The following is a 19,151-nucleotide window of genomic DNA, read 5'->3' as shown; positions in this document are numbered from 1 at the left end:
GATGTAGGGATTGTTCTTTGGGATGCAAATCCTGGATAATAAACCTGGCTCTGCCAGAAATCAAATTCCAGATGTGCAGACTGTGATCCATGGCAGCAGAAGCAGCACAGGTTCCTTTTTCAAACCCTTCCACACACCTCAGCTATCACATAAAAGAGGGGCTCACAAAATGAGGGATTTTCTCTGCAAGAAACACGAAAATAAATTTGGAGGAGAAAAGCCCTCTCCTCAAAGCTAGGATCATTCCTCGGGCAGATACAGCCCAAAAATATTTCTAATTACCCATCTGTTATGAATGAGATGCAAGAAACACAATAAACAGGAAGGAAGAATTGATTGTGTTCATCTGAGGAGCACAGAAACCAGTCAAGCACATGGCAACCAAGAGGCAGGAGCAGCAGTTTGCCACAGCACAGGATGATTTAGTCCTTGCAGATCCACAGGTCCACCCACACCACCAGATCCCTGATTTCCTTGGAAATCACAGTCCCTGTGCCCCTCATCCACAGGAAGGTGATGTGAGGATGAAAATCCTGGATAATAAACCTGGCTGTGCCAGAAATCAAATTCCAGATGTGCAGACTGCCATCCATGGCAGCAAAAACAGCACAACCCTTCGCACACCTCACCTCTCAGAAAATGAGGGATTTTCTCTGCAAGAAACACAAAAATAAATTAGGAGGAGAAAAGCCCTGTTTGTGTAGGACCCAGCGTGCAGACAAAGGCAGGAGGAAGGTGCTGTGCCTTTGTGCTGGCCATGCCTCGGCCCCATTGGCAGCTGCTTCCACAAATGAGGGGAAAGTGGGTCACTCAGTCGTCAGGACAACAGCAGCACACACTGACCTAGATATGGCTGCAGGAACCTCATCGTGCTCCTGGCACAGACCTCGGGGTTCACACAGGACCGGGGGAAACACAGCACAGAAACGAGCTCAAAAATGTCATTTTCCTCTCCCTCCCCTCTGTTTCACAGCGATGGCACTTGGTGCTGGTGCCAGCTGCTGGTGGCAGCTTCCTGGGATGGCTTCTCTGCAGGATCCTTCTCCAGCAGAGCCACCCCTGACACTGCAGGAGGGCTGAGCCACAATTCCAATGGGGCTGCTGCCAACACAGGGTGTCAGGCTGGGTTCTGACTATGTCAGTGTTAGTTTAGTTTATCTTTTCATTTTCTTCCCTATTAAAGAATTGTTATTCCTGCTCCCATATTTTTGCCTGAGAGCCCCTTAATTTAAAATTTATAGTAATTTAAAGGGAGGGGGTGTGGTCATGTTCACAGGGGTCTCAGGATGACTCCATTTCAGAAGACTGATTTATTATTTTATGATATATATATTAACGGAAAATGAAATATTAAAATTATACTAAAGAACAGAAGGATTTCATCAGAAGGCTAGAAAAGGAACGACAATAAAATCTTGTGACTTCTCACAGCCTCAACACAGGTGGCTGCCAGTGGTCATCAAGTAAAGACAATTCACATGCTGGGGAAACAATTCTCCAAAGCAGCAAAACATGGGGAAGCTGAAGCTTCCCAGCTTCTCAGGAGAGAAGATCCTAATGAAAGGATTTTTCAGAAAATATGCCTGTGACAAGGGGGTTTACCTTCTCCATTTCAGGGGAGGCTCCTGCCCTCCTTAGCAGAAACCTGACTTTCCAAAGCAAGGCAGGCCCCCAGAGGGATTCAGTCCTTCAGGGGATGCCTTTGGAAGGTCACAGAGCTCCTGCCTGGCAGCAGCAGCCAGTGGAGCCCAGGGTGCCCTGGAGCTCTGTCAGCATCAGCAGCAACTTGAGCTGAGCTATTCTGAGGCACCAGGAGCTGAGTGTCAATGGTTAATCGACATCCAGTTCCCAAGAGAACACCCAAATCCTGACTAACTGACAGGCACAAGCTTTTCCCAGCACCCAGGGCTGCTTTGGGAGCAGCCTTGCAGCTGGATTCACCATCCAGGTGCTGGTGCTGAGAAGTCTGCTCTGACAGAAAACAAAACTCACAGGAGTTCTTAATCTGCAGCTGGTTCTGCTCATGTCACCACATGGCATGACCAGGGAAGAAGATGAGACTTCTCAAGTTAATAACACTAAGAGAAAAAGAAATTGGGCCAGTTCAGGAGAATCCTGGAGGAAAAAAAATCAGCATTTTTTTTTTCTTTTTTCACCTGACAACACAAGGATATCTCTGAGCTACTCCTTTCCACAGATGGAATAAAGGATTTTACTCTGTCCTACCAGGCTCTTCCCTGCACAGCTATGAGTGCTTCATAACATAAGAACGTTCACCACACCACCCTTCCAGCATCACTCCTGTAAAAATCTGTATTTATTACCTCTATTCTTAAGCACAGAATAACCACTGAAAATTATAAAATATCTCCACTTCAACCTATTATTTACCAGCACAACAACCTAATGCCTTTTTCAGCCCACATCTCTCCTGAAAGGCCTTTGCAGTGCCTGCTTCTCCAAAGATGATTAAATAGTTGTAAGCTGGGTCAACGAATCAATCCATCACAGTCTGGGATGTGGAAAGCAGTAACTGTGAAAGAAAAAGTCTGTATTAATTTAATCCTTCCTGTATGAAGGGGAATGGGTCACAGGGCAGCAGTTTGTGAACAGAACAGGGGATGGAATATCAAATCCAGAGGCAGAAAAACATTCTGGATTGAAATACCAGCAGCAAGTTTAAAGGCAAAGCAAGAAAGGCTTCCGCACTTCTCTATGATGCAAATCATGGGCAATGCTTTAAGGAAAAACAAACCACATGGCTTGTTTTATCCCCTCTCCTCCTTGCTCTTCACATTACTCAGTTTTACTGAGTTCAAATTGCCTGCTGACAGGGATCGCTGGGGAAGTGACATATTTTAAGCTCACATTTATCCTGATTTATCCTGCTACCCTCAGAGCAACCCTTGAGCTCAGGGCACACCAGTGAGGGGCTCCCCGGGCTACCCAAAACCCCCTCATGATTCTCCCAAATCCCCTCATGGCCCTTCCAAGCCCGGTTGCTCCACAACCCCGGCTCTTCCAGCCCCTGGGGCTCGCTCCCCCAGCCCTCATTCCTCAAGCTCCCCTCAGGCCCCACCAGCCCTCCCGGGCTCCTCCAGCCCCGTCTGAACCCCTCCAACACCCGCCGGCTCCCTCAGCCCCGCAGCATCAGACGCGGTTCCTCCAGCCCTGGCAGTTCCAGTTCTCAGCCGGCGGCTCCTGCAGACTTCGTGGGATCCTGCAGCCCCCTCAGGCTCCCGCAGCCCCCAGGGCTCCTCCGCGGGCGCTGTTCCCCCTCAGCCCCGGGCTCCTCCGCGGGCGTTGTTCCCCCTCCCCAGCCCCGCCGCGGTCCCGCCGCGGTCCCGCCGCTCCCTCAGGCGCTCCCTGAGGCGCCGCTCCCGCCCCGGCGCTCGAACGGCCGGAAGCCTCACTGGGGGCGTGGTCTGTCACAAACGAGGGCGTGGCCTGCTGGACAGGGGCGTGGCTACACAGCGTGGGCGGTAAGGAGGTGTGGTTTATCAGGGGGCGTGGCCAATCAGAGGGCGGAGACGCGACGGGGCGTGGTCTGTGCCGTGCGCGCTGACGCAGCGGCCGCGCGCGCCGCCGGGGCCGCGCTCGCCCGCCCGAACCCAACATGGCGGCGGGGGGCGGCGGCGGCGGCCGCGGGGCCGGCGGGGGCAGCGCCCCGCGCTGGGGCGGCGGCGGCGGCCGGGCCGCGCCGCACGAGAAGCTGCCGGTGCACGTGAGTGCGGGGGCCGCCCCGGCGGCCGCCATCGCCCCTTCCCCACCCTCCCCGCCCCCGCGAATGGCCGCTCCGAGCCCCCCCGGGACAGCCCCGCCCGCCCCCGCCGTGACCTGCCCTGTGCCGGCCGCGGTGCCGAGCTCGTCCCCCGGGGCTTGTCCCTCACCTGCCGGTATCGGGGGGTGTCCCGGGGGCTTGTCCTCATCGCGCCGGGGGCTTCCCCGCCCTCCTCCGCTGCTTCCGTGGGGTCCCCTGGGGCCGCATCCTCTCCCCCCGGTACCGTGTCGTGTTCCCCCGGTACCGTGAGGGCTCCCCGGGCCTGTTCCCCCCTGCCCTGGGCCATACCGCTCTCCCCGGCCCTGCTGTTCTCTCTGGTACCGCGGTCATCCTCCCCAGGGACGTGTTCCCGGCTCCCGGTACCGTGCCGTGACACCCCCGAGCCCGGGCGGCCACCGGGGCCTCTCCGGTACCGAGTGCCCTTCCCGGGGCCGGTTCCCCTGCCTGGGCTCACCGTGTTCTCCCCCCACAGGTGGAGGATGCCCTTTCCTACCTGGACCAGGTGAAGATTCGCTTTGGCAGCGACCCCGCCACCTACAACGGCTTCCTGGAGATCATGAAGGAGTTCAAGAGCCAGAGGTAAAGCCGAGCTCCTGCAGCCCTGGGTGCTCCAGGGAGCTCCTCAGCCTTTCCCAGACCCCCAGAACATCCTGAGCTGGGAGGGACCCTCAGGGATCAAATCCAGCCACCCCAACACCCCCACCTGAGCACCCCTGGGAGCTCCTGCAGCTCTGGCAGCCTTGGCACCATTCCCTGGGAAGCCTGGGCAGTGCCCAGCACCCCTGGGTGGAAGAACCTTGCCCTGAGCTCCATGCCAAGGCCTGGCACAGCTCCAGCTCTTCTCCCACGTCTCAGCCTTTGTGGGGTCTGTGCAGAGCCCCCCCAGCTTCACCCCATCATTCCCCCTCTGCCCTGTCCCACAGTGTTGCAGTCCTGTGAAGCTGGAGTATTTCTGCCCATCCCATAATTTTCCCGAGGTGAAATCCACAGGAGAAAGCAAATCTGCTTTTGCTTTCCACTCTGAAACACAGATCTGGGAAATAAGTGAGGCAGCCTGAGCAGAACCTGTGATCTGCCAGCCCTGGAGGTGCTGTCTGTCTGTCCTGCCCCTTTGCCAACCTGCACACTCATCTCTACTTTCCATGGATAACATTCCCAGGGTGAAGCTGCAGTGGTCATTCCCTCTAATTAGGCTAATGTTTTTTTAAAGAATTGCATCTTTCATTTACCAGATACTTCCCATTTCTCTTGGTATTTTCTGGATTTAATTTGTGTTTCTGATTTGGATAACAAAGTAACAAACCCCTGTCAGTGCTCATTCCCTCCAATTGAACTATTTTTTTTTTTAAAGAATTGCATCCTTAAGTTACCAGATACTTCCCATTCCTCTTGGCATTTTCTGGGCTTAATTTGTGTTTCTGATGTGGATAAAAAAGTAACAAACCCCTCTCAATTTTAGCATTGACACACCTGGAGTCATCCGACGTGTTTCTCAGCTTTTCCATGAGCATCCTGACCTCATTGTAGGATTCAATGCATTTCTCCCTCTGGGCTACAGGATAGAAATTCCAAAGAATGGGAAATTAAGTATACAGTCACCTTTGAATAGTCAGGTAGGTCCCAGAGCTCTTATTCTCTAAATAAACTCTTCTGTGTGTCACTGGACATGTCTGCACAGTTTAGGCTGTGCAGATTTATGTGGAGTGCACATTGCTGATGCTTTTCAAACCTGTGATAATGGGTGTAGTATAAATTTAAATGTTTATTCAAAGAATCACATAGTGGAAGGGGCCTTAAAGATCACCTAGTTCTAATCCCTGATTTATTCTCAAACCAGGTAGTTTGACTTACACAGGAATGATGATTCTGCATGGAAACACCAAATATTTCAGTTGTGTTTGGAAACTGAAATTTAACAATATCAAGCCAATTACTGAAATTGTGATTGGCTTGATATTGTTAAATTTATTCCCAATATGGGTTGTGGGTAGTGGCAAATTTCAAAGGGTGATCCTGGAAGAATTGCACTTCCAGTCTACCACTGAGAAACCAGGAAATTTGTTTAGGAAGCAGGCAAAAGAGCTGTGAAATCATTGAGTTGTTTATGTTGGGAAAGGTCTTTAAGATCATAGAGTCCCCATCAGGTTCTGTTGGTGTGAAACACTTGCTGGGATACAGATGGGTGTTACCCCTGCTTGTTTTTTGTTATTATTGAGTGGTTGTGGAGCTGAAATAGAGCCATAAACTGAATTCTGCTGATAAACTTGTGGTTTAACTCCAGCTAGCAGCAGGAACTACCTTTTAAATCTCAGCTCCCTCAGATCTCTGTGTTGTTTAGGAATTAACACCTAAAGGGAGTTATGTTTAATATCGCCCTTAAAACTGGCAGCTCCTCTGCAGTAACCAGTGGGAGCAGCAGAACCTGCAGGGGTGTTTGGTGCAGCCTCAAATCAGGGAGGACTTCAGGCATTATTTTAACAGGTGGAGTTAATAAACCTGGCAGGGAAATTGGCTGGTGACTGAAATAATTTCTCTTCCTTCTTCACGTGACAGTATTTCTGAGCTGGACACCTTGCCAGCGCCGCTGCTGGCTTGTTGTTGAGCTGATCCCTGATCTTTTTCCAACCCATCTCGTGTGTCCTGTGCCCCCAGGTGCCCCCAGAGCCCGTTCCCAGTGCACTCCCTGGCAGTGGGCTGGTGTTGCACTACTCCCAGGAGAACTCCCACAACCACAGCGACTGCTCCGAGGAGTTCCGGCAGCAGCAGCTTCCCTACAAAGAAGATAAATCCCAAATCCCCTTGGAATCTGATTCTGTGGAGTTCAATAATGCCATCAGTTATGTGAATAAGATCAAAACACGTTTCCTTGACCATCCAGAGATTTACAGATCTTTTCTAGAAATCCTTCACACTTACCAGGTAAAAAGTCTCCTGTGTTAGAGGCAGTGGGTTGGCACTGGAGCTGTTGGAGTTGTGGTTATCAAATTTAATCTCTGCCTGTTGAGCAGACTGAGAGTTCCAAGCACTCGTCTTCATAGATATTCACAGGAAATGACAAAAAATGTGAGAACTGTGGGGTGTAAAGAGGTTGTAGGGAGACCTGTCTTTACTCATCTCCAGCTGATTTTGTGATCCTGTGTGTGTGAAGAGGCCCTGTAAGAACGTGGAGCTGCCTCCGAATCCTTTCAAGTTCTGTGGCATTCATGTTTTTGGCTCAGGATGAATTTTCTGGCAGAGTGAGGGATCTTTTGACTCTGTTGACCATCTGTGTGTATCTTTTCAGAAGGAGCAGCTGAACACCAAGGGCCGACCCTTCCGGGGCATGTCGGAGGAGGAAGTGTTCACTGAAGTGGCCAATCTGTTCCGGGGACAGGAGGATCTGCTCTCAGAGTTTGGACAGTTCCTCCCAGAGGCAAAAAGGTCTTTGGTATGTGCTGAGAGCAGGGCAGGATATTGAATGCTCTTTCTGCATGTAGAATATGAAAAACATGGAAATCATTCAGCCAGTAATGAACGTTGCTCCTCTTCATTGTTTGGATTTTCTCAGAACAGGTGACTTAACCACATGCTCTGTGTCCTGTTAGGACTCTTTATTTGAGAGGAGAATGTTGAAATCATTATTTATGTACTTCAGTTCACAGGAAATGGACCATGTGAAGTGAACAGTGTCCAGAAAACCGAGCATGAGAAGAATCTGGAGCACAGCAAGAAGCGATCCAGGCCGCTGCTGCTGCGTCCTGTTTCTGGCCCAGCAAAGGTATCTTCCAGCAAGTAAAAACTCATAAAAACCTCATATTAATTGTGCTTACTAATTGCTGAGCTAAAGGTGTAATGAGCAGTGTCTTTGATGTATGTAGGTGTATGAGAAACAAAATTTTGAGTTATTTTAATTGCTGTAGAAAAAGGGAATTTTTAATGCTTGCTTTAATGTGTGTGGTAACACGTTTGATACTAAATATCACAAGCTTCTGTGCTAAGTATTGGCCCTGGAAAGGGACAATTTATTTCTTCTATGCAGAATCTCAAGTGATTCTCTTTTTTTGTTGTTTCTTCTTGGCTGGGAGACATTTGACAGAGATTGCTGTGAGGATGTGACACAGCAATGCCAGATCACTGCTGGGGAAATAGAGGGAAATACAGGGTCTCAGCCTTTGCAGGGAGCTGTTCTGTGTCAACAGAGTGGAATTTGATGGCATTTGAGTCACAACATTTTAAATATAATTGCTTGTTCTTTTAACAGAAGAAAATGAAGCTGCGAGGTACCAAAGATCTGTCAGTTGCAACAGTGGGGAAATATGGGACACTGCAAGAGTTTTCCTTCTTTGACAAGGTCAGCATTTGTCCTTTTCTCACTTTCTCTGGACTTATCTTCAGCCTTTTACATGGTTGTTAAGTTGTTGGTTTTCTGTACAATTTATGTGTCAGCACTTAAGACATTCCCTGGCTTTTCAGGTATAGAAAAACCAACAAAAATTAAAATAAGTGGGTTTGGAAGATGAATAGACTGATGATGAATAATTTTCTCAATACAAGTGGCATTCAGGGGCTGTGATCATCTCTCCAAACTGCTGCAGGTGCGCAGGGTGCTCAAGAGTCAGGAGGTCTATGAAAATTTTCTCCGTTGCATTGCTCTCTTCAACCAGGAGTTGGTCTCTGGCTCTGAGTTGCTCCAGCTTGTTACACCCTTTTTAGGGTAAGTTACTAACTTACTTATCTGCCCTTTACTTTGTAGATCCTACTCTGTTATTTTTTGGGCACATTGTGAATGTTTCGGATTTAATTTAGAAGTATCTCCTGGGTAGCAGGCAAAAAAAATGAAATTTAATCCAAAATGAGGAGGAATAAAATCTGAACCTTTAAATTTATCTATACAGCTCTTAATGAGTATTGTGAAAAGGATATTTTCTTCTGTCTGTTCACACTCCCCATTTAATATCTCAAAGTGTAATAAAGGTATAAACATGAAATCTGAGAACAGGGCTGTGAGAAGGATAAACAGCTCCAGCTCTGCTCTGAGCCTCCTGAGCTGTTTGGCTCGCAGAGAAGAGGGAGAATCAAATGGCAAGGATCAGTTTCTCCTCAGGCACTTAAGGGGGAGTGTTTGTGTGGTGAAGGGAAATAATTTTCCTACCTTAAGTAAAAAAAAAAACAAACCCTAGAGCAATTCAGAGAGAATGATAACAGAGGTGAGATGGAGAAAGATTTCTCCCTGCACTGCTGAGTTTGTTGAGATATTTCTGCCTCCCTTTTATGACATGCATTAACCACCCTAAAACTGTCACACTAAAATAACAAAATACTTATGTTTTTGAAGGAAATTCCCAGAACTCTTTGCACAGTTCAAGTCCTTCCTTGGGGTGAAAGAACTTTCCTTTGCTTCTCCTCTGAGCGACCGCTCCGGGGACGGAATGAGCCGGGAAATCGATTACGCCTCCTGCAAACGCATCGGATCCAGTTACAGAGCTCTCCCAAAAACCTACCAGCAGCCAAAGTGCAGTGGGAGAACAGCCATTTGCAAGGAGGTACTCTGGGATCAGGCTCTTCAATCCCTGAACACACACAAAAATCAGAGTGGGGCGGTTTGTGCCACAGCTGCTGCATGTGGGGTCCCCTTTTTGGTGATAATTCAATTTATTCAGCCAATTTATTGAAATAATACCCACATTTCACTTATTTTATCTAAACCTTTCTCAAATCACATCTCTTAATAGCTTTTGAGTCTGTGTGCAGACAGAAATTTATTCCTATAGACAGAAAAGAATATTGAATATCCTGGAATTAATTTTCTATCAGTGGGCCAGTATTGGCTTTGGGGACAATTTTTTCTCTGGAAGAGCCCCATGAGGCAGTGGCTGAGGTGCCATTCCTGCTGTTGTGGGGAGCTCTGTCTCCTTTATTTACAGCTGCTGATCACAGTTTGTGAGGTGATAGTGAAGGTGTTGAGTTTTCTGAACAGGGCCCTGTAGTTCCACACAGACCTCAAATCTGGGGAGCAGTGACCTGGGAATTAGGCCTGGAATATCCTACAGAACCTCAGGAAAGAATTGTGGAAAATACAAGAGAGAAAACCCCATGAGACCAGCTCTGGGCTCACAAGGCTCAATGTCATGTCTGCACTGTTGCAGGTGTTAAATGATACCTGGGTTTCATTTCCATCCTGGTCTGAAGATTCCACTTTTGTCAGCTCCAAGAAGACTCCATATGAGGAGCAGCTGCACCGCTGCGAGGACGAGCGCTTTGAGGTACCTCTGCTGCTGAGCCCCCTCTCTGCTCCCTCAGAAAGCAAAACCTCTGGATTTTACTGAATTAATGAATGGCCAATTCCTGAAAGTTCTGTTGGTGTTTGTTGGTTTGAGGTGGAGTTTGGTGCGGAGTCTAATAGTTCTTCCTAGGCTTGAATCCAGTTCTTCCTAGACTTGAAAGTTCTGTTGGCGTTTGTTGGTTTGAGATGGAGTTTGGTGTGCTGTGCTTGGAGTCTAATAGTTTTTCCTAGGCATGAATCCAGTTCTAAATTGCATGTGACCTTTGGGAGAGCTGGCAGAGGTTTGGTTTCCAGTAAAAACCTTTCTGCTGCTTCCTGGCTCCACCCTGTGGGGCTGGAACACCTTCCACAAAGCTGAGCTGCTGCTCTCCGTGTTCCTGCTCTGCCTGTTCTGACACTGATTTTTGGCAACTCTCAACAGCTGGATGTTGTCCTGGAGACCAATTTAGCCACAATCCGTGTGCTGGAGAGTGTGCAGAAGAAACTGTCCCGCCTGAGCCAGGAGGACCAGGAGAAATTTCGCCTGGATGATTGTTTGGGAGGAACCTCAGAGGTGATCCAGCGCCGGGCCATCTACCGCATCTACGGCGACAAAGCGCCCGAGATCATCGAGAGTCTGAAGAAAAACCCAGTTACTGCTGTCCCTGTGGTTCTTAAGAGGTAATTCTCATTGTGTTGGGTTCTTTAAGAAGATGAAAAAGGATTTTTTAAACAATAAAATGTGAGGAATAGCCTCAAGCTTCGCTTCTGGTTGGACATCAGGGGGAATTTCTTCATGGAAGTGTTTCTAAACATTGTAAGGGAGGTGGTGGAGTCCCCATCCCTGGAGCTGTTCAAAAACCAACTGGACATGGCACTTGGTGCTCTGGTCTGGTTGACAAAGAAGTGATTGATCAAAGGTTGGACTTGATGATTTCAGAGGTCTTCTCCAACCTAAATGGTTTTGTGATTCTCTAGGTGTCATCATCACTGCTGGTGCTTTCTCAAATGTATTTATTGCTTCCAGGAATCAATTCCAGTTTTCCACTGAAAACTTCTTGCTGCACCACAATTGGCTGCATTAAAATGTTTTGGGTGTGTTTCTGTGTCTGTCTGAACTGACATTGTTCATTTATGCAGGTTGAAAGCAAAAGAGGAAGAATGGAGGGAGGCCCAGCAGGGCTTCAACAAGATTTGGAGGGAGCAGTATGAGAAGGCCTATTTGAAATCCCTGGACCACCAGGCTGTCAACTTCAAGCAGAATGACACCAAAGCTCTGCGCTCCAAGAGCTTGCTGAATGAAATTGAGAGTGTTTATGACGAGGTGGGTGTGACAGGAGACGAGCCCTCCTGCATTTCCTGCCTTGCTGGTGTGACCCAGATGTGTCCATAACATCTGGGACCATGTGGAATTGTTGGAAATTGGGTCAAAAACAGCTGTGCCAAGCAGAGGCTTATTCCTCCTGGCAGGAATGCTCTTGAGCATGGATTGGAGGGATCTTTATGTGTTTTTCTCTTGATTACAGCATCAGGAGCAGCATTCAGAGGGGAGGAGTTCATCCACAAATGAGCCTCATCTTATCTTCATCTATGAAGACAAGCAGATTTTGGAAGATGCAGCATCTCTTATCAGCTATTACGTGAAAAGGCAGCCCACCATCCAAAAGGAGGATCAGGCAACCATCAGGCAGATTGTGCATCACTTCATACCCGAGCTGTTCTTCTCTCAGCCACCTGAACACAACATTTCTGAGGAATCAACAGATGAGGACAGAGAAAACCACCAGGGGCAGAACCTGGATACTCCTGAGCTGAGGAAAAAACACGTGCCTGGGCCTCCAAGCAGTCCTTTGGAGACCAAAGCAACCTTCTGTGATGTGACAGCTGCTGAGCCCCACAACACCCTGGATGATGTTTACAGCCTCTTCTTTGTCAATAATAATTGGTATTTCTTCCTACGCCTTCACCAGACTCTGTGCTCCAGGCTCCTCAAGATTTATCGCCAGGCCCAGAAGCAGCTTCTGGAATATAGGACTGAGAAAGAGAGAGAGAAGCTCCTCTGTGAAGGGAGGAAAGAAAAAACCAATGATCCAGCCATGGAGCTAAGACTCAAACAACCAAGTAAGAATAATGCAGGGCTTAGTTCATTCATAATGCTCTGGGTGCTCCATTGTGTGTGTCTGAGTCACCAGGGCCAGCAATGTGAGGGGTGTGGAGGTGCAATCCTCTGCTGTGTTGGTGATTTGTGGACACAGCTCCTTCAGCAGGGCACTCAGGGTGTCACAGGCTGCTTCACAGAGACTTCCTGAACACTGTGATCAGCTGTTCCCAGGTACCTCACTGTAGGAATCCGTTACTTTGATTTACAATGTAAACAGCCCCACAAAGAAATAGTTATTGCCCTGGGCAGGCCTGGAAATGCATGAGGAAAACTGTCCCAGCCTGTCAGGGCAGCTGGCAGGGATCTGCCTGTCTGTCATGTCACTCTCCTGTCTGTCATGTCACTCTCCTGTCTGTCATGTCTCTCTCTGCCCTGCGTTTTGTGGTTCTTGAGCAGTGCTGCTGTGGTGGTGTTCTCAGGGGTCCCAGGACGAGGGAAGAGATGAGGATCTTGACTCCATGGTTCAGAAGGCTGATTTATTATTTTATGATATATATTATATTGAAATGATATATTAAAACGATACTAAAAGAATAGAAGAAAGGATTTTATCAGAAGGCTAGCATGGAATAGAAGGAAATGGAATGATAATAAAATCTTGTGACTGACCAGAGAGATTGGCCATTAATTAGAAACAGCCACAAGAGACCAATCAAAGATGCACCTGTTGCATTCCACAGCAGTACATAATTATTGTTTACATTTCATTTCTGAGGCCTCTCAGCTTCTCAGGAGAAAAAGATCCTAGCAAAAGGATTTTTCATAAAATATGTGACATAAAATCTGTGACATGCTGCCTCTTGCACTGCTTGACTTCACTCTGCCTGTTCTGTGTGTGGAATGAACTCCCTTTCCCCATGCCAGGTGAGGTGGAGCTGGAGGAATACTACCCAGCCTTCCTGGACATGGTGAGGAGCCTTCTGGATGGGAACATTGACCCCACTCAGTACGAGGACACCCTGAGGGAGATGTTCACCATCCACGCCTACATCGGCTTCACCATGGACAAGCTGGTGCAGAACATCGTGCGCCAGGTGAGCCTGGGCTGGGCAGGGCTGGGCATCTCCCCTCACACACTGCCAGCCTTCTCCCAGTGCCCTGCAGAGCAGTGGACGCTGAGCTCAGAGCAAATCCAGAGAAAAGTTAAATCTGACAGGGAAACGCCTCAGCAGAAGTTTAGGGAGAGAATTCGGCTTCTATACAAAAACCGTCTTAGGGGATTTACCTTCCCCGATGTTTTTTTGAGTTCCAGTCTTTTCAAAATTTTGCCATGCTCAAAATGCATCTGTCATTTTGATTTTTTAAGATTTTCTAATGTTTACTGTCTTGTAACAAACTTTCTCACGCACTTTCTGTAAATAACTTATTGTTTTGCATTCTTTATAGAAGAAGAAAAATTTGATAGATGTTTGTCCAGTGTCATTGGAGAGGTGGCACTTTCACTCTCCAATCCAGTGACACTTTTGGAAAACTATAAATGTTAAAATCAGAAAATAAATTTCCCTTTTTTCACCTTGAGAGCAGCACTTATGTTATTTTGTGTCCTATAGTGACATACATCTAAGGCAACACAAAAAATGTCAGATCCTTCTTACTCAAATCTGTCTTCCAGCTGTAGATTTATAGTTAAGGCACATCAGCCCCTCACTCTTCTCTCTTCCTTTTATTGTAAAGTCATGAAAAAGAGAGTGAAATACGGGAAATCTTTGGAGTTTGCTGCTTCAGCTGAGTGTGATGCCATGCTGAATTTCACACTCCTTTATGACACACTGGAGTTAACTCTTGGCCCAGGTTTGCTGACTGAATTCCCCCTTTTTTAATGGAAGCTTCACCATCTAGTGAGCGATGACATCTGCCTGAAGGTGGTGGAGCTCTACCTGAATGAGAGGAAGCGAGGAGCTGCTGGGGGGAATCTGTCATCCCGCTGTGTCCGGGCAGCAAAGGAGACCAGCTACCAGTGGAAGGCTGAACGGTGCATGGCTGATGAGAACTGCTTCAAGGTGAGACCTTGCTGCCAGGGAACTTCACAAAATCACTGAAAACCTTCAGGGAATCTCTCAGGTGACGTTTCACCTGGGAGAGGTTGGGTTTAGAAGCTTCACGGTGAGAGAGTGAGCAATATGGAGAGAAGGTACCAAAATCAGAGCCCAGGCAGTGAGGGGACATTGTGGCACTGCTGCTTCTCTCCTAACTTCTGTTTGTTGTCCAAATCACTTGTGAATATGCAGCATTTTATTGTGAACCCCTGTGGCAAATATTTTCTGTAACTTTATCCCAGGTCATGTTTCTCCAGAGGAAAGGACAGGTGATCATGACCATTGAGCTGCTGGATACAGAAGAAACCCAGACAGAAGATCCTGTGGAGGTCCAGGTAACACCACAGTGACCATGGAGTCTGGGTACCACAGAGCAGATGTCTAAAAATGAGGAAAACTCGTTTCCCTGCTTCATTCCAAACTGTGAGGCTTTCCCAGGAGGACAAGTTTGTCTGGAGGGTGGGCAGAAGACTTGTGGGGCTGTGGCCATTGACAGAAATGGTGCTTTAGCAAAAGAGTAGCAACCTAAATCAGCCTCAGAATAATCTGCTTGGAAATAAACAGGTTTTTTGAGGTGAAGTTTGTCCTGATGAAGTGAAATCTCACTGGAATTGTCTCCCTTGTGTAGCACCTGGCAAACTACATGGAGCAGTACGTTGGGGTGGAAGGAGCTCCCAACACCCAGAACGATGGCTTCCTCCTGAAACCGGTCTTTCTGCAAAGGTGAGCTGCTCCCTGCCCTGAGCCACACCTGCTGCCTCCTCCCTGCCCCTGTGCCAGGGGTTTGGGTGCTGTGCCAGCTCTGGGGGAATGTACTCACCTCTGAGGGGCTGCTCCAGGCAGTGAGCTGCATGGGAATGCTGACAGAGAGATTTACGATCACTGCACTGAGGTTTGTTCATGGAACTGTGTTTGGAATGGAGCAGGATGCACTCAGGATGGGATTCTGGGTCTACTTTGTTCCCATTTCACTAAGTATTTGTCAGAGGATACAGAGGAAGCTCCCGGAGAGAGCCTGAAATACAAAACGTGCAAATACAAGTCCCACACTTGTGCTGCGAGCCCTGTCAGCCGAGGAGGGCACTCCAGCAGGTGTGACACATGCTTTGTCATCCTTGTTTTGCTGCAGGAACCTGAAGAAGTTTCGCAAGTGGCAGTGCAAGCAGGTGAGGGCCCTGCGCAGCGAGGTCAAGAGCTCCTGGAAGCGCCTGATCGGGGTGGAGAGCGCCTGCAACGTCGACTGCCGCTTCAAACTCAACACCCACAAGATGATGTTCATCATGAACTCTGAGGATTACATGTACAGGAGGGGAGCTCTCTGCAGAGCCAAGCAGGTACACACATCTCCCTTTTGCTCCCACTGCAGCCCAGGTGGTAGCAGAGGTTGGGGGGTGTGATGGTGGTCACAGGGGTCTTAGGATGAGGGAAGAGATGTGGGTCTGAATCCATGTTACAGAAGGCTTGATTTATTATTTTATTATATATATTACATTAAAACTACACTAAAAGAATAGAAGGAAAAGTTTCATCTCAGAAGGCTAGCTAAGCTAAGAATAGAAAAGAAAGAATGATAACAAAGGCAGCTGCCTCAGACTCTGTCCGAGTCAGCTCTGCTGTGATTGGCCATTAATTACAAACATCCACATGAGACCTATGACAGATCCACCTGTTGCATTCCACAGCAGCAGATAACCATTGTTTACATTTTGTTTCTGAAGCCTCTCAGCTTCTCAGGAGGAAAAAATCTTAAGGAAAGGAATTTCATAAAAAGATGTCTGTGACAGGGGTGGGAGGCAGAATGTAGGTATCAATAATTCCAATTCCACAATACCAATTGCAGGAATTGTGGCTGAATTCCTGCAAGCTGCACCCAAAAGTTACTACTCTGTGTTGGGTGTAACACAGAAGAGAGCTGGTAAATGCTCTGTACTTTGGATTAGCTTAGCAGCCTTTTCTTTACATGCAAATTACAAGTGGGAGTGGCAGCCATTAGGAAATAGGGGTGGTTAAACGGTCTGTGGTTTCCTGTTTCCGTTTGTGCTGTTCCCAAAGCATTGCACACCTCAGGTAGAACTGAGGGCTTTGGCTCCAAAGCATTGCACACCTCAGGTAGAGCTCAGGGCTTTGGCTTTCCCTCTCAGTGATCTTTACTGCCCTGCTCCTCCCAGGTCCAGCCCGTGGTGCTGCTGAAGCACCACCAGCAGTTCGAGGAGTGGCACAACCGGTGGCTGGAGGAGAACGTGTCCATGGAGGCCGTGGATGTGGTTCAAGACTGGCTCATGGGGGATGAGGATGAGGAGATGGTGCCCTGCAAAACCACCTGTGAGACAGTGAATGTCCATGGGGTGCCAGTGAACAGATACAGAGTGCAGTACAGCCGCCGTCCTGCTTCACCCTGAGCACCCAGAGATGCAGAGCTCTGCTGGTGAAGCACATTTACCATGAGAATAGTGGTGGGAATGCAATGTATGTATTAATGATATTTATCCAAACAGCATTTTACTTTGGATTATCATGTATTTTCCATATGGCATAGACTTGTCTCCTTGCAGTGTAATCCTCCAGCCATCATGAAGAGACTTTGAAAAGCTTTTATGGGAAGGGGGCTCTTGGCATTGCCACACACTTTGGAGCAGTTTCCTGGCTTTAGGAAAGCCACTGCTGACCAGCTCAGTGAGGGGGTGAACTACCACTGGTGGCTTTGTTGGAGAGGTGGAGCTGGGCTGGTGTTTGAGCAGATGCTGGCAGCTGCTTCCACTTCCAAGGGTTTGATATTCCTTATCTTCCTGACTTTGTGCTGTGTTGGAGCCTGCAGAACTCTTCACTGTACCCTGGGGCTTTGTTATCCCTGCGACCCAACAAGGCAACAAATGACTCTTGTTCCTGGTGCTCTGGTGAGAAAAATGCCAAAACTGACACGGGGATGGCCAGCACTCAAGGCTCTGACTCTCCTTCATCAACCAAGTGTTCAGGAGCATGAACTGAGGGAAGAACCCTGAGCTGTGGTGCTGGGATGGGAGTGATGCTCAGCCAGAGATCCTCCTGCTGAAATCCAGAAATCCACTGCTTTGGGAGCTGAGGAGCTGCTGCAGACTCTGCCTTCCAGAATTTCCATGGGGAGGAGCGTCCATTGCGAGGTCTGGCCTGGTTTTTGGGTTTGTGTTTTGCATGTTGGAGGGCAGCTCCGGCGCTGGGCGTTTCCCTGCCCTGCCCCCGGCGCTCGGGGCTGCAGCACATCGGTGCCATCGGCAGATGGAGCTCCCGGAGCACGGCTGGGAGCTGAGACCCAGCCCAGGGGCTCTGCTGTTCCTGCTGGGTCAGCACAGGCGCTGGGTTGGCAGGGACACACGGGAATCTGCGAGGAGCAGAGGGAGATCCAGCCACAACCATCCTAGAGAGCATCCATACTGCTATTGAAGCTTTTTTTGCCATGAAGCCTAACACAGCCTGCCCTGATCCCTGCAGAACACTACATCTGACTTTATCTAGTGAGAAATCAAGGAAATTTACCGGTGTTTGTCCTGCAGCCCCACTGTGACTTCTTCACTCCTGTTTTTCAGTGGCCAAGGGCAAGCACGCTGTCTGTGGAGTGTATTACAAAATTAACATTTTTGAGGCATACCCAGCCTCCTTTCAGCTTTGCTTCCAACTTTTCCCTGGCTTTTGGGGCAATAACCCCCCCCCCTACCCCTGAAACTTTCTGTGGCTTTGATTTTTAGGTTATGATTTCTGCCAGACCTAAGGAGCAGCCTGTAGGATTTGTCCTGGGTTATTTCCACTGTACGACATTTGGTTTCACAATTGTCTCACTTGACAGTAGAAAAATTGGCCTTTGGGGTATGTTTAATAGAAAACTGTCCCAAGTCTTTGTCTTTTTTTGCAAAATAATCTGTGGGAGGGAAGGAGGGAGGCCACTCTCTGGCATTCGTGGCCACTTGCACAACCACTGCCAGCAGAGACTTTGCAAGAGCCCCTGTTCTCCTGGGCTGGGTTTCTGCTAAACTTTGGTTCCTGAAATGATCTGAAGGTTCTCCCCCTGCCCTCCTTGCAGTGAAAAAGAGACCACGAGGCTCTGCAGGGGCTGGGGGGAGCAGGGGGACAATCCCAGTGCCAAGCACAGTGTCCCCCTTTCCCTTCCAGCCAGCTTACCAAATCACACCTCAGCCCTGCTCACCTCTCTGCTGTCTCCCAGTGGAGATGACAATTGTGCCAAATTTTATGGTTTTATGATACAGAAAACTGTTTACTAGAAAATAGGTGGCAACTTGTGGCTTAAAATGCATTTGATTCCAGGTGTCCCAAGGTGGGCAGCACACCTGGGCACCGTCCTGTTCCATCACCCATTCTAAGTGTACTTCAGGTATTTTTATCCTTATTTTGTAAACCTTAATTTATAATCTGAACTGATTAAGCAAGACTTTTGCCCTTTTACAGTGCTATTGTCTCAAAGCTGAGAGTAGCAAAGGATGTGAAGGGAATATCAGGCAGGTTTGAGAGGGGCTTGTTCATGTCTGAGGGTTTCAGCTGTGTAACTGCACGACCTTGAGTCAAGAGTTTGTTCTTCCATTTGTTTGAAGGATTCTTTGCTTTTGGGCTTGTAATTGCTTTGCCAGCTCCTTGAATGTAGTTTTTTTTATATTTATTTGCACATTCAAGTAAAATAAAATATTGATTTTAAAAGTCTGCAGCTGTCACTGTTTTATATTTCATTCCAACTAATTTAAACTTTGTGACAACCCCCAGAATTGATTGTTTTTTGCCTGAAAGTGGATTTTAAATGGGAGAAAAACGCAATGGAAAGGTTGAAGGCTGCAGGGTGTGCTGATGCAGCTGTGTGTCAGCAGATGCTGTGTGAGGGTGTGAGCAGTGCACTGCTGATGGAAAAGGGAAATAAATTCCCTGCAAGCAGAGATCCCACGCAGGAGCTGGGGC

The 19,151-nt window shown here is 48.3% G+C and overlaps 1 protein-coding gene across 1 annotated transcript; it reads left to right on the top strand.

Annotated features, from left to right (window-relative positions):
- The first annotated feature begins 3,616 nt into the window (after window positions 1-3,616).
- SIN3B (SIN3 transcription regulator family member B) lies at window positions 3,617-18,902 on the top strand. Its single transcript, XM_058040942.1, has 19 exons — window positions 3,617-3,724; window positions 4,254-4,360; window positions 5,241-5,394; window positions 6,434-6,700; window positions 7,065-7,208; window positions 7,416-7,538; window positions 8,022-8,111; window positions 8,356-8,474; window positions 9,096-9,303; window positions 9,907-10,023; window positions 10,465-10,703; window positions 11,163-11,346; window positions 11,549-12,143; window positions 13,048-13,217; window positions 14,010-14,183; window positions 14,462-14,554; window positions 14,848-14,942; window positions 15,349-15,553; window positions 16,388-18,902. The coding sequence occupies exons 1-19, from the start codon at window positions 3,617-3,619 to the stop codon at window positions 16,616-16,618; spliced, it is 3,423 nt and encodes a 1,140-aa protein (XP_057896925.1). The 3' UTR covers window positions 16,619-18,902.
- Window positions 18,903-19,151: the final 249 nt, after the last annotated feature.

The sequence above is a fragment of the Melospiza georgiana genome, chromosome 26 (genome assembly GCF_028018845.1).
Source record: "Melospiza georgiana isolate bMelGeo1 chromosome 26, bMelGeo1.pri, whole genome shotgun sequence".
In the NCBI taxonomy this organism is placed as follows: Eukaryota; Metazoa; Chordata; class Aves; order Passeriformes; family Passerellidae; genus Melospiza; species Melospiza georgiana.
This window is presented reverse-complemented; position numbering and strand designations above follow the sequence as displayed.